The sequence below is a fragment of the Drosophila elegans genome, unplaced genomic scaffold, assembly GCF_018152505.1.
Source record: "Drosophila elegans isolate 14027-0461.03 unplaced genomic scaffold, ASM1815250v1 contig_292, whole genome shotgun sequence".
In the NCBI taxonomy this organism is placed as follows: domain Eukaryota; kingdom Metazoa; phylum Arthropoda; class Insecta; order Diptera; family Drosophilidae; genus Drosophila; species Drosophila elegans.
This window is the reverse complement of record NW_024545670.1, coordinates 38406-52181: the sequence shown is the minus strand read 5'-3', so window position 1 is coordinate 52181 and position 13776 is coordinate 38406. Positions and strand designations below refer to the sequence as shown.

General features: G+C 47.9%; 2 protein-coding genes and 1 long non-coding RNA gene across 4 annotated transcripts; all 3 read left to right on the top strand.

Annotated features, from left to right (window-relative positions):
• Positions 1–4233: 4233 nt before the first annotated feature.
• LOC121467269 lies at positions 4234–4829 on the top strand. Of its 2 annotated transcripts, none has more exons than XM_041708584.1 (2): positions 4234–4681; positions 4795–4829. In XM_041708584.1, exons 1-2 carry the CDS (start codon positions 4377–4379, stop codon positions 4799–4801), a joined length of 312 nt encoding a protein of 103 aa, XP_041564518.1. In that variant the 5' UTR covers positions 4234–4376; the 3' UTR covers positions 4802–4829. The 2 variants fall into 2 exon arrangements, with proteins under 2 accessions (XP_041564518.1, XP_041564517.1); XM_041708583.1 differs by having other exon boundaries at positions 4748–4824.
• A 491-nt stretch (positions 4830–5320) lies between these two features.
• On the top strand, positions 5321–6262 carry LOC121467267. Its single transcript, XM_041708581.1, has 3 exons — positions 5321–5584; positions 5675–6009; positions 6074–6262. Exons 1-3 carry the CDS (start codon positions 5542–5544, stop codon positions 6194–6196), a joined length of 501 nt encoding a protein of 166 aa, XP_041564515.1. The 5' UTR covers positions 5321–5541; the 3' UTR covers positions 6197–6262.
• A 2767-nt stretch (positions 6263–9029) lies between these two features.
• LOC121467270 lies at positions 9030–9963 on the top strand. Its single transcript, XR_005977386.1, has 4 exons — positions 9030–9195; positions 9305–9501; positions 9555–9616; positions 9675–9963. It is a non-coding gene; the product is annotated as an uncharacterized LOC121467270 (long non-coding RNA).
• Positions 9964–13776: the final 3813 nt, after the last annotated feature.

Genomic DNA, 13776 nt, shown 5'->3' with positions numbered 1-13776 from the left:
GCGACTTTAATACTCTTTTTAAAGTATCTAGAAAATCTGTATTAATGGATAAAATGAATACGCTTTAATCAAAAAATGTTAAGGTAATTTTATGAAACTACAAAATCACGCGCAGACAACATTTAAAATAACGTAAATCGAATTTAGCTGTACTTTCTGCCTGATGCTGCCGACGTTTCCGGGCACAAATACCCGGCTCGTTTGTGAGACTCGGGTTCAGAAAAAGCAGGAATGCAGACGCTTTGAATACGCGTCCAGGAAGGATTTACTTCGATCTAATGAGTTGCGTTTATATTATGCATTTGTCAATCCAGGAAGGAAGGGGGCTTGGGGAATTGACAAGAAACCGTACAGCTTATGCTGCCGGATGAGTTAGGCTATGCTCGATCTTCTTTTGAGGCTCGGCTGGTATAGAATCCGTAACTACTTGAGCGGGTGGACGATTTTGACAAGAAACCATACAGCTTATGATGCCGGATGAGTTAGACTATGCTCGATCTTCTTTTGAGAATCGGATGGTATAGAATCCGCAACTACTTGAGCGGGATGAGGATTTTACTTTTCCAGACTGACGCTGCCGACTCCAGACCACGCACAAAACCAGGGGCGTTTGAGAGGCTCCGTTTCTGATAGAGGAAACATACATTATGGTCCACTTTGTTTATCGGTCAGAATAAAAACATCAGCAGGTGTAGATTCCATGGACGGATAAGAGGGGTAAGATTATCCGAACACATGTGATGGGAGGGTATGTAGCCGAAGCACAAGCCGATCGTATTGCGATCAAGCGACAGCTAAGCTTGCTGGGTAGTGTGGACTGATGGCTGACTGAATTTTACATTCATTGACTTTGTTACGGAACTGCATCTTTCCCGGAGGGCAGCGCCGGCTAGCCACGGAGTCCCAGGGCGGAGTACCCCCTATGCCCTGCAGTCCGAACAATCGATTCCAACTCATCGGACGTCTCACGTCGATTTACCATCTCTAGCACAAATCAAAACAAAACAAAATTATATTTACATCAAGCAACTAAGATAATTCGACGAAATTGGTGGCTTCGATGTCCTTGCCACGACGCACCCACCCAACCTTGGGTGCCCCAAGAAAGATGTGGGAGGCACACCCCATCTCCGGCAGACCGGAGTCTATTCCTGGTGGATTAGGATCGGCTCATCTCCCCGCCCAAGGTAACTCACACAACCATCTCGGTAGCTTGTTTACATTTAATTCTTGGTGAGATTAATAAGTAAATACATTCATTATTGATTCCTACTGATAACCTATTCTTTTCGTTAGAAACTTTAAGGCCGATCTCAGACCGTCGCCCAGATGAGAAGCGGTCAAAGCGGAAACAACCGAAAGGGAAATTTTTAGACGCTTAAAGTTCAAAGTGTTAGGCAAAGTCGCCGCACGGCACCAAATTGGAGGCGTTTGCCAACCGGGTCGCCTAATCCTGAGGAGCTCCAAGGGAAAAGAAGGGACGTGCTGATAAGGTAAGTACGCTAAACAAATCCCACAAGTTATTAAATTTCGCGACCCAATTTAGATGTTGTTGGATGCGCGGCTAGGGTTCGGGCTTGAGCCTCTAATTTTAGATTAGATTTCACAGTAAGTACTTGACAATCTTGACTGCATGATTTCACAAAACCATTACTAAAACTAATTTATTGCAGAGTTCAACGTCGGATGTGTTGAAACTGCAGCCCGAATGGAAAAACGCTAGCGGCGAAAACCAGCGCGAGTCCGCACGGAGCCAATTGGTCCGGAGGGTAGCGCAGCGTAGCCGGAGGCAGTGCGTCGGTGGACTTGGAGATGACCACGTGGCCAGCGCGGGCATTCGTTCCCGGAACGGACTCACCGAGGGAATCTCCGTATCTGGCCGTCTTGGCGGCAGTCGCTGTAGCTGCTGGCGCTTGAGGCTGCTGCTGCTGCTACTGATCGCTGCTGCTGCGGCTGATGTTGCTGCTGCTGATGCTGCTGCGGCTTATGCTGCTTCGGCTGATGTTGCTGCTGCTGATGCTGCTGATGTTGCTGCTGCTGATGCTGCTGCGGCCAATGCTGCTGAGGCCAATGCTGTTGAGGCTAATGCTGCGACGGCTGGTGGGCGACGACCAGGTTAGGTCCGCCTGGTAAGTTTTCACTGCCCAAATCTTTAAAACTTCCGGGGCCCTTTAGTTAGGGTCCCCGGCGGCTTCAATATAAAAAAACACTGTAATTTACAAGTTCCGGACTAATAAATAAACACTCACCTTGAGTTATTCAAACACTAATCACGAACTTAAATTTTGGGTTTTTTTTTTCTGACCGTTCTCCTACTACTTCTTGCAGCAACTAAAGCAAAACCCTGACCTACACCAAAGTCGCTCGCCATTTTCCCTCCCGCTCTCTCAAGATGGGTCAGCGAACGTATTCAAGGCCATCTAACCCAGTAAACAAGCGAACCGGGCTAAATTTAAATAGCTAGATCCTCTCCCGCTATTAATAGTCGGTGTCACCACCAAATCTTATCGATAGCGGGACCTGCTGACGTATCGGTTCGTTTCAGTATTTTCCAGACGGCTTCAACTGAAAATGCAACACCACCCTGGATTCCGAGAGACGCTAACACAGAGTTTTAAACAAGCGCAGGAATACTTGGGAGCATTTGGATTTGGGACTATTCGGATTCAGCCGGCCTCGATACCAAGATGCAGTTCCAACGGTGACCAACGCGGGGCCCACGCTTTACGGGAAGTAGACACATGCCGATTCTGAGCTCGTGTACTTTGTTATTCCTCTTTCCAGATCACAACCTAATGTCCTTGGCATGGTACACTCCGATCGGTCGTCCTTGAAGATCTTCAAGCTCGTACGCATTATTGCCGACTGTCCTGACCACCCGAGCTTTTAGGAACTTCCGAGCAAACTTTGCATTGAAGGCCTTTTTGAAATCGCTGGGGACAAAGTTGCGGCGATACACTTCCTGACCCGGCTTCGCAAGGAAAGTACGAGCCCTTTTGTCGTACCGCAGGCGACTCCGATCGTATGCATCTTCGAGGTTCTTCTGCACCTTGTCATGGATCACTTGGAGTTTATCAGCTGTTCTCATCCCAGACATTTCGTGATCACACAGCGACTTCAACTTCCTTGCCAACTTGTAGCTGGCTCCGTTCAGGAACATGTGTCGTCCGAATACGGTGAAGAACGGAGCTTCTCCAGTTGCTGAATGGACCGCGTTGCGGAGGGCCACCTCAATCTCCGGAAGATACGCGTCCCATTCTCGATGGTCTTCTTCTAAGTAACTTCGGATCGCCGCCAACACGCTTTGGTTCACCCTTTCCGCTGCGTTGCTTTGCGGAGAGTGGACTGGCGTTTTGATGTGCGTGATGCCAAAGCTCTCCATCGCCTCCTCGAAGACCTTGGACGTAAACTGGCGGCCGTTGTCCGAATGCACAATTTCTGGAACCCCAAACTTGTAGAACACCTCGTGAATGAGGAACTCCACTACATTGGAGGCCGATGCCTCTTGCATGGCTTTCAGAAATGTGTATTTGGAGAAGTGATCCACCACAATGAAGATGTAGGCCTGTCCCTTCTTCGACCTCGGATACTTCCCCAGGAAATCGATGTACAGCTTCTGGAATGGCTGCTCAGTCTGGACTCTCTCACCGATACCAACTTGCATCCGGAAATTCGGGGATTTCGTCTCCTTGCACACTTCACACCTGCGTATGAACTCCCGGACTTGCAGTGCCATGCCAGGCCAGTAAAACTGCCGCCGTAGGTTTTCCAGAGTTTTTCCCATTCCGCCATGAGCTGCCATTGGATCCGAATGTGCACGCTCAATTATGCTGTGGGTCAGACTCTGGGGAATCCACAACTTCCATTCGAAGCCTTCCACCTCGTCATCCAGATTTGCCGAAAAGACTCTCTTGAAGATGAGACCATCCACTATCCTCAAGTCAGGTAGGTTGTCCAAGTTTTTTTCCACCGCTTGTAACAACTCCGCGTACTCTTCTCCAGCAAACTCAGTGGTCTCGAAGCCGAGCAACTCTGACGGGTCCACCGTTAGCTCTTCAACACAACGCGAAAGGGTATCTGCCACAACGTTCTCGCTTCCTTTCCTGTGTTCGATGTTGAAGTCATATCCCTGGAGTTGCAATGACCACCGAGCCAGCCGACCCGAAAGATCTTTCATGGACATGAGCCACTTCAAGCTGGCATGATCGGTGATGCACGTGAACGGCAGGGCTGCGAGGCATTCCTTTTCAGTGACGGTGTAATGGACTTGGTGACGATTCATCTTGGCCGAGAAGAACGCTATTGGTTGTTCCTGGCCGTCTTCATCCCGCTGGAACAACACTGCACCGACTCCGATCTGGGATGCATCGCACTGGATGAAAAAGTGCCGCTTGAAGTCCGCATGTACCAGCACTGGCGCAGTAGTTAGGGCCATCTTCAAGGACTCTACTGCCAGCAGTGCTTCTGGACTCAAGGAAAACTTCTTATTTCCCGTCTTCTTCAAGGATTCCGTGAGCGGGGCAGCCAAAGTTGCGAAGTTCTTTATGAACCGACGGTACCAACCAGCGGTCCCAAGAAAGGCTCTCACTTCCTTCATGGTCCTTGGCTCAGGCATCCGCCTAATAGCTGCTACACGCCCTGGATCCATCCGCAGACGTCCTCCACCCACTATGAAGCCGAGGTAGGTCAAAGACTTGAAGCAAAACTTCGACTTGCTCAGCCCAATGGTTAACCCTGCTTCCTTCAGGCATTCAGCGACTCGGCGAAGATACTTCAAGTGCGTTCTTATGTCAGGCGCTAGTATTAGCAGATCATCCAAGTAGACGAACACGTTCGAGCGGATTTCAGCGGGAATTACTCGGTCCATGAGTCTCACCAGCCTCTGTGATGCGTTGCAGAGTCCAAAAGGCATCACACGGAACTGGTAAAGAGGCCGACCAGGAACCGCGAAGGCTGTGTATTCCTTGCTGCTCGTGTCCAACTCAATCTGCCAAAAAGCGAACTTCAAATCCACGCTGGAAATGTAGTATGTTTGCTCAATTCTGGACAGGATGCCGTCTATGCTGGGCAACGGGTAAGCATCTTTGATGGTCACATCATTAAGCTTACGTGCGTCTAAGCAGAACCGGTGTTTTCCAGATCTTGACACTACGGTGGTGCGGTTACTCCAGGGGCTTTTGCTCTCCTCGATGACTCCGAGCGCTAGCATCTTGTCGACCTCGTCCTCGACCACCTTCTGCTTCGCGGGAGACATCGGATAGGGTCGATCCTTGAACACTTTGGCTCCGTCCATCAGCTCAATAGTGTGTTTCCCCAGACTGGTGGTACCTAAGCCATCCCTCTCGAAAGTCAAGAACTGCTGCTTGATCTCCTCCAGCTCTTGTTCCTCGGCCTTGGAAAGCGTCCAGGACTCGGGATCGGGTTTCTCCTCATCGTCATCCTCGACTTCCGCGTAGTGTTCCATCTCCCTGGCGTGTAATTCTTCGGCCTTCTTCACGCCTTCCGAATTGATGTGGCCTATAATCGCTGGGGCCAGTCCGAATGCTTGCCAAAAATCAACTCCAAAATAAGCTGGCTGCTCCAGGTAAGGACACAAGTAGAAGAGAATGTGCTCTGTCCGTCCTCGGTATTCCACCGTACTTGACCCGTCCTATAATTGACCGATCCTCTCCAGAGGCCGTACGGACTGCGGATAAGTACTTCTGGACGGGCACATCCAAGGCCTCGACCAGCTCTCTGCCACCTTTTCCAAGCAGACTCACACTCGCTCCAGTGTCCAACAATCCCGTCAGTTGCTTGGTCAGAACTCGGACTGCGGCGAACGGTCTGGGATCTCGCGATAAACTGCGCCTCACGGCGGCCACTGCTTCGCGTCGGCAGTTCCGACGTTGCGAAATCGCTCCCTGGCCTTTTGCACCTTGCGAGACACCACACGCATCCCGCCTAACTGGTGCTCTGAGAAGATCCTGTTCCTGGTCTCTAGATACCGCCGCATCCTCTCCGCATAAGGTAAGTATCGTAATGCAAACTTATTACTATTTTTAGAAGGTAAACATTTATCTAACCCTACCAGCTCTTCTTCTCTGCGGAACTCCTGTCTGGACGCATCCTCTCCGCCCTCGGATCGCCCAGCCGACCGTTTTCCGCACAATCCGGACATTTGGGAGACACGGTGTCGGGCTTCCCACATCGGTAGCAGAACAGTCTGCGTTCTGTTGCTGCGCAGTCACGGAACCCGTGATCCACGGCTCCGCAATTCCAGCAACCGGCTCGGAACGGATTTTTAGGCTTCGCCCGCACTTCGTCCACCTCTTGCCACGGAGGATCCTCACCAGGATCTGGGCCAATCGCCTCGCTAACCTTGGCCTTTTCCGCCAGAGGATACCGCATCGGCTGCGTGTACGTGGTCCGTCCACGTCGTCCAAAACTGCGCTCCACCTCGCAGCACTCTTCCCGCAGTTCATCCACCGTGAGCACGTCCATCGCGTAGACAAACCTTGCGATGCTCTCCCTCAATCCCTTTTTAATAATCTTCACCAGCTGCCGCTCTGACAGTGGCCTTTTCAGTCGAGCCGCCAACTGCTGCATCGCATGGATATAATCGGCAACTCCTTCTCCGGGCTGCTGCTCCCTCTGCAGAAGTTGGTGCATCCGATCATGCTCCGTCTGATGGCATCGGAACCTATCCATCAGCGAGGCTCGAAGCTGGGACCACCTGTCCACCCTGCATTGACGCACGTGCACCCAGTACCACTCCCGAGCCCGCCCAGTGAGCAGCAGGTGGAAGTTTCGGAGCACCTCTTGCCACGGACATTGGCACTGCCGCTGCAGGAACTCGAACCGGAAGAGAAAATCTTCCACCGAATTTCGCTCATCCTCCCCGTCGAAGGATACGCCCTACCGCTCAATTCGCCATTGCTGGTTGGCGGCTGCCGGCCCCATATTGGCATACAGACGCGGCTCCTCCCGGAACTCTGAGGCCCTGCGGTCCTCAATGCACCAGCTGCGGGCCGGGCCATCGTCTCGGCGCGACCTGAAATGATCCGGAGGATACCCGGGACTGCTACTTTCCAACTCCTGGAAATCCAGCGGCCTCCTCGTCGGTTTGGGTGGCACCCTCGGCGGAGGTAGCCTGGAACCGTCCCTGCCGGTGACCTGTGTGTTCTTCGGCACCGCACCTTGCGGGGCTTGACCAGGGATTCCCGCGTTGATCCTTGAATCCGGACGCCTTCGCTCATCCGGCATGCTCTCCAGGGGGAAGCTGAGGCCGCTGAGCAGCAGGCCTTAACACCTCGTTCATCAGCTTCATCATCTCCAGGAAGCCACTTCGGATCTTGTCCCTCAGTGCCTGATTGATCCCGCCTTCTTGGGCCTTCCGATGGGTCTCCGCCGCCTGTGCCAAAGCCACATTAACGGCCGACCTTGCCGCGGAGTCCACAAAGGGATCGTGGAGTCTTGCGTCCTTATCGTCCAGCTGCAATAACTCATCCGCTGCGGAACCAATTCCCTCCAGGATCTGCTGCTGCCTTAGGTCCTGCTGCAGCTCTGTGTCCTTTGGTCCTTTTTGCTCTTGTTGCAGTCCCTGGCGCAAACGGGCAAGCGGAGTCCTGGGCAACCCTTCCGATATGCGCGGCAAGCCAGCCTCGGTAACGCCCTCCACATCCGTGGACCACATCTTTTCGTCGTCCTCGCCTGGAAAACCTTTCGACCGAAGCAGGTGATCATGCTTGCTGCCTTGTCGCTTTGACATCCTGAATTTTGATAACCCCTAACACGACTTCTGAAACCCCGAATTCAACGTGGCCACCAAAAGCCCAAATTATGTATAAATAAATAAATTATACTGAATGATAGTAAATAATAATAAACAATAAATAAACACCACTAAATAATATGCACCTAAATAATACGAATACTTATATTACCAGGCCAATAAATAATAATAATAAATAAATAGAAACAATAAACCATAAACCATAAGAAATAAATAAGAAAATATATTAAAGACCCACAAATACCTAAGGCTAAACAAATTCACACCAAATATTAGCTCTTATCAAAAAAACAAGTCCCTCGACTAAATTTCTTTCTCTATTTTTATTTTATTTTTTTTTTTTCCAGCCTCAATAAGGGGAGATGGAGCCGATCGCCAGCCGGTAGACTCCGCGCCAGTCGTCTTGCGTCTACAATTTCGTCCGAATTCTCACTAAACAAACCGCTCGTCAACTGGACTAACTTTCAGCTGTGCTGAAAGTCGCCAGTTAAGGACTTCGGCTGTTTGCAGGATCGCATAGGATTTCCTTTTGGACTTTGCGTTTTTCATTCAAGTTGCGGTGGCCGAGCAGCGCGTGACGAAGTCACGGGTCACGACCACACATTTAAGTTTTAACCGATATGATCTGAAAACGCAAATACCCAGAAAACCCAAGGATCTGCACAAAAAAAACAACTACACTGTAACCCCAAAACAAGACATTCATTAAAATTACGTTAACAAAATAAATATGTCCCTAATACCTATATCACAGTCTCATCACCGTTTTTGGTTTAACCTTTTGTGCTTATTGCACGGACGACCTGGGATGCGAATCCTTCGATTTTCTTCGAAGAGGATGTCACCGCCAAATCACAGCTAATCCCTGTGAACTGTGCCTCGGGAGCAATTGTCCTACTTCTAGTGGACACGCCTCCCTTTCTTCCTACAAAATTTAAACAACTTTTCTCCACCAGTCCGCATCCCGGTGCAATTGCATGTGTGTCATGCAAGCCACCGTTCGTGGGCTGGTTGGAGATAATAACTATGCGAGACGCCGTCGACTCGGCTATCACATATTTTATTTGTTAATTTGGGCGCCATATTGTTACGGAACTGCATCTTTCCCGGAGGGCAGCGCCGGCTAGCCACGGAGTCCCAGGGCGGAGTACCCCCTATGCCCTGCAGTCCGAACAATCGATTCCAACTCATCGGACGTCTCACGTCGATTTACCATCTCTAGCACAAATCAAAACAAAACAAAATTATATTTACATCAAGCAACTAAGATAATTCGACGAAATTGGTGGCTTCGATGTCCTTGCCACGACGCACCCACCCAACCTTGGGTGCCCCAAGAAAGATGTGGGAGGCACACCCCATCTCCGGCAGACCGGAGTCTATTCCTGGTGGATTAGGATCGGCTCATCTCCCCGCCCAAGGTAACTCACACAACCATCTCGGTAGCTTGTTTAAATTTAATTCTTGTTGAGATTAATAAGTAAATACATTCATTATTGATTCCTACTGATAACCTATTCTTTTCGTTAGAAACTTTAAGGCCGATCTCAGACCGTCGCCCAGATGCGAAGCGGTCAAAGCGGAAACAACCGAAAGGGAAATTTTTAGACGCTTAAAGTTCAAAGTGTCAGGCAAAGTCGCCGCACGGCACCAAATTGGAGGCGTTTGCCAACCGGGTCGCCTAATCCTGAGGAGCTCCAAGGGAAAAGAAGGGACGTGCTGATAAGGTAAGTACGCTAAACAAATCCCACAAGTTATTAAATTTCGCGACCCAATTTAGATATTGTTGGACGCGCGGCTAGGGTTCGGGCTTGAGCCTCTAATTTTAGATTAGATTTCACAGTAAGTACTTGACAATCTTGACTGCATGATTTATTAATTAATAACTAATTTATTGCAGAGTTCAACGGCGGATGTGTTGAAACTGCAGCCCGAATGGAAAAACGCTAGCGGCGAAAACCAGCGCGAGTCCGCACGGAGCCAATTGGTCCGGAGGGTAGCGCAGCGTAGCCGGAGGCAGTGCGTCGGTGGACTTGGAGATGACCACGTGGCCAGCGCGGGCATTCGTTCCCGGAACGGACTCACCGAGGGAATCTCCGTATCTGGCCGTCTTGGCGGCAGTCGCTGTAGCTGCTGGCGCTTGAGGCTGCTGCTGCTGCTACTGATCGCTGCTGCTGCGGCTGATGTTGCTGCTGCTGATGCTGCTGCGGCTTATGCTGCTGCGGCTGATGTTGCTGCTGCTGATGCTGCTGATGTTGCTGCTGCTGATGCTGCTGCGGCCAATGCTGCTGAGGCCAATGCTGTTGAGGCTAATGCTGCGACGGCTGGTGGACGACGACCAGGTTAGGTCCGCCTGGTAAGTTTTCACTGCCCAAATCTTTAAAACTTCCGGGGCCCTTTAGTTAGGGTCCCCGGCGGCTTCAATATAAAAAAACACTGTAATTTACAAGTTCCGGACTAATAAATAAACACTCACCTTGAGTTATTCAAACACTAATCACGAACTTAAATTTTGGGTTTTTTTTTTCTGACCGTTCTCCTACTACTTCTTGCAGCAACTAAAGCAAAACCCTGACCTACACCAAAGTCGCTCGCCATTTTCCCTCCCGCTCTCTCAAGATGGGTCAGCGAACGTATTCAAGGCCATCTAACCCAGTTAACGAGCGAACCGGGCTAAATTTAAATAGCTAGATCCTCTCCCGCTATTAATAGTCGGTGTCACCACCAAATCTTATCGATAGCGGGACCTGCTGACGTATCGGTTCGTTTCAGTATTTTCCAGACGGCTTCAACTGAAAATGCAACAACTTTTAGCAGGCACTTTTATTATTTATTCTTGTTATGTTAGGGAGGGAATAAGCTACTAAGAATCACACCCAAATCCGGTGAGTTCATGCGGGGCAATACTCGGACTAGGGCACTGATACGTCCACGTAACAATATTCGTTAATATTTTCCTAGTATAGTTTGATAACGGTCATAAATATCAGTCCGTGCGCCAGTGCGACCATATATACTGTTCAGTTCCCCACTATTTATTCACTTAATTTTTTTTTTGCGTCCATTCTAGAATATTTATGTAAGGAAATATTCCGAATTATTAAATTAAGCTTCATCCACACATTTCAGTGTGGTCGTATATTCTTACGAATTTCCTTTGGTTCCAAAATTCCAAATTTATCCATAAATTCCGTATATCCGTGTGAGTTCCATGTCGTTCTTAAACTTCAAAGATTAATAATTTTCAGAGATTGAGACGGGAATCCAATTCTTATATTTTAAATCCAATCATAATAAATTTATATTCGCAATGGCAAGCGCCGATTTAAAAAAGTTTATTTCTATTTCCAACCGTCTAAGCCATTTAAGGGACAGCGGCAACAATTCTGCTGGGGCTACTGCAACATTATGTACCTGTAAGGTACGCCCCGACCATATCATATCATTGTGGGATAAGGCGGAGGAAACATATGTATATACATGTTCCGAATGTATTGTGGCTGCGGTCGAAGATGCCGCAAGCACGTTATTCATCCCATATTCGAAATACGATCAAACATATTCTGTGTACTGAAATCGAACAAAGATCCTCCCAATCATCTCACGCAGTCTTTTAGCATAATAGTAAGCTGTCGGCTCCCTCCTATCGATATGTTGGTTTTCACAGGCGAGTAACTTAGCTGGCTGACTTTCCGAGACCTTTTCACCGTGATATACTGTTTAAGCTGTTTCTTTTAAATGCCAAAACTAAAGGCGAGGCTCTGCTTAGTTTGGGATAACATAATTGAACATTTCAAAATTAAACTGATGTAAGTCAATAGCAAACTGAAAATATTTGTAATTCATTGCACAGGAACCTGCACCAGCCTTGAAAAATCTTTAAAACAGCATCCAAGTTTGTTTAACATCCTTCGAAATTTCCGGCATTAAAGTTCGGCATTACATGTGTTCCACAAAACTTCTAAAGCTCGCGCTCTCATTATGGGAGCAATTCTGAAAAAGTAAATTCCTACTTGGATCGAGCGGTGCACAAAGTGTTTTGAAACCAACTTGGCAATTGCAAAAGCTCCGTAACTGTTTCACTTACCGTAGTCGGTACCACTTGTTGTTTCATCCAAGCATATCTTCATCCAGGACTCCGACTCTATCCAATCCTTTAAGGTCCGTAATCCTCTCATTCCAAAATTGAATTTCGTACTATTTCGCGCAATTTAGGTTATTCTTATTATTGGGGACCAAAACCGAGTTTCCTAAAAGATCCATCCTCTATAAAAATGCCTCCGTTGCTTAGTGCTGAGAAAAGACTCCTTTGTCGTCGGCGTTTGTATTCCTCCAATGGTCTCCATTCGGTGTTCCTACGCTTTCCCACTCCAACTCTCACATAAGTCTCCGCTCCGCTCTGGAGCGCTAAATAAGTTAAAGCAGATCCCATTTTCAAGTGTTCTAATAATTTCTTCAGTTTCTTAATATTCATAACATTGATATCATGCATCTCTCGGAAACCTAATTAACAAAAATTACTTCGATCTCACCGGTTACATTTTTTACGAAATCAACCAGTCTGACGGCACTGGCATCCTAATAAAGCAGCGTATCAGTCATCATCCTATGGAACGGTTTGCTACTAATTACCTACAGGCCACCTCCTTGCGAATAACTAGCGGGCCACTCGCAAAATTCCCCATGCTTTAATAGATAAGCAAAGTTCATTGAGTTCTATAACTCTCTAGGTTACAGCTTTATAGCAGCAGGTGACTATAATGAAAAGCATCAATACTGGGGCTCTCGTCTCGCTAACCCTAAAGGTCGTCAATTATACAAAGCTATCACCACTCCAGCCAATAAGCTAATGTTTGTTTTACCGGGTAGATCCACTTACTGGCCCACAGAACCAAAAAAAAAAAACACCCAGGTGTAAGTAAGCTCCAATATTGAGCTCGAACCCAAAACATCCTGCGAGGCTGATATTAAAAACTCACTGGAAGAATTCATAGAAGTTATGTCTACCGCTGAAAAACACTCAAACATCATCACAAGAAACACACGCCCAAATAGACATATGATCTCGCTCCTACTGAAAAAGCGTCGACTACGCAGAGCATGGTAGGCCCACCGTTCTCCAGGCGTAGTCAAAAGAGAAGAAGGGCATGGGAGGTTAGCGCTCCCCCAGGCACCAAGTTCAGAAAAATATCCATTTAACCACTAATCCATTGCATTTAAATAAAATAAAAGCAGGAACAATTACTTCTAAAAGAGTTTAATAGAGTTTGTACAATTAACAATTAACTAACAAACTTTAGTGTGGGCTTAATTTCCGTATTTTCGCCCATACGCACAGTGAACGGTTCTCGTTCATATACATACCCACATACAGTGAACGATTTCAAATACACGCATACTGGTTTCCCTTCAGATGCTCTTATCAGCTGCCCTCCAATTCCACCTTTTCGCACGCGGCAACTTTTGAGTGCCAACAGAACATGACGGTGAACTTTGTCGGATGAAAAAGTGGAAAGTTATAGACCGATACAAAACAGGGATGTCCTTTAATAAGCGCAAGGTTAATGCCCTTGTTCAGCGAGTGCAAAGTATAAGTAATGAACTTTCGCAAGAATCTATAGCAACCTCAAATAGCTACAAGATTTAATACAATGAAATCGATATCGTGAAATTTTTGACAAGTGCGTAATGACAATTATAGTTCGTGCTCGCAGCCAGCTGCAGATTCGTATGCCTGAGCAGCCGCCTTGCTCTCATCGGATCGGCCAACATTGGTTATGGCCAATCCATAGCGCGTCCCGGAAGTAAAATTGCAAACCTTTTCTGGGGCTATAAGAAGTTCGCAGATTTTGGTAGCGCCTGAATTATAATCAGAGCGTTTTAAATTTTTGGCGCAAACTATTTCGTAGCGCTGGAACTATTAAATAAACGTTGTAGTAAAAAACGTCTTGTAATACAGGCACTCATCAGTGAGATATTTGGGCTTGATAAGGTGGAGGTGG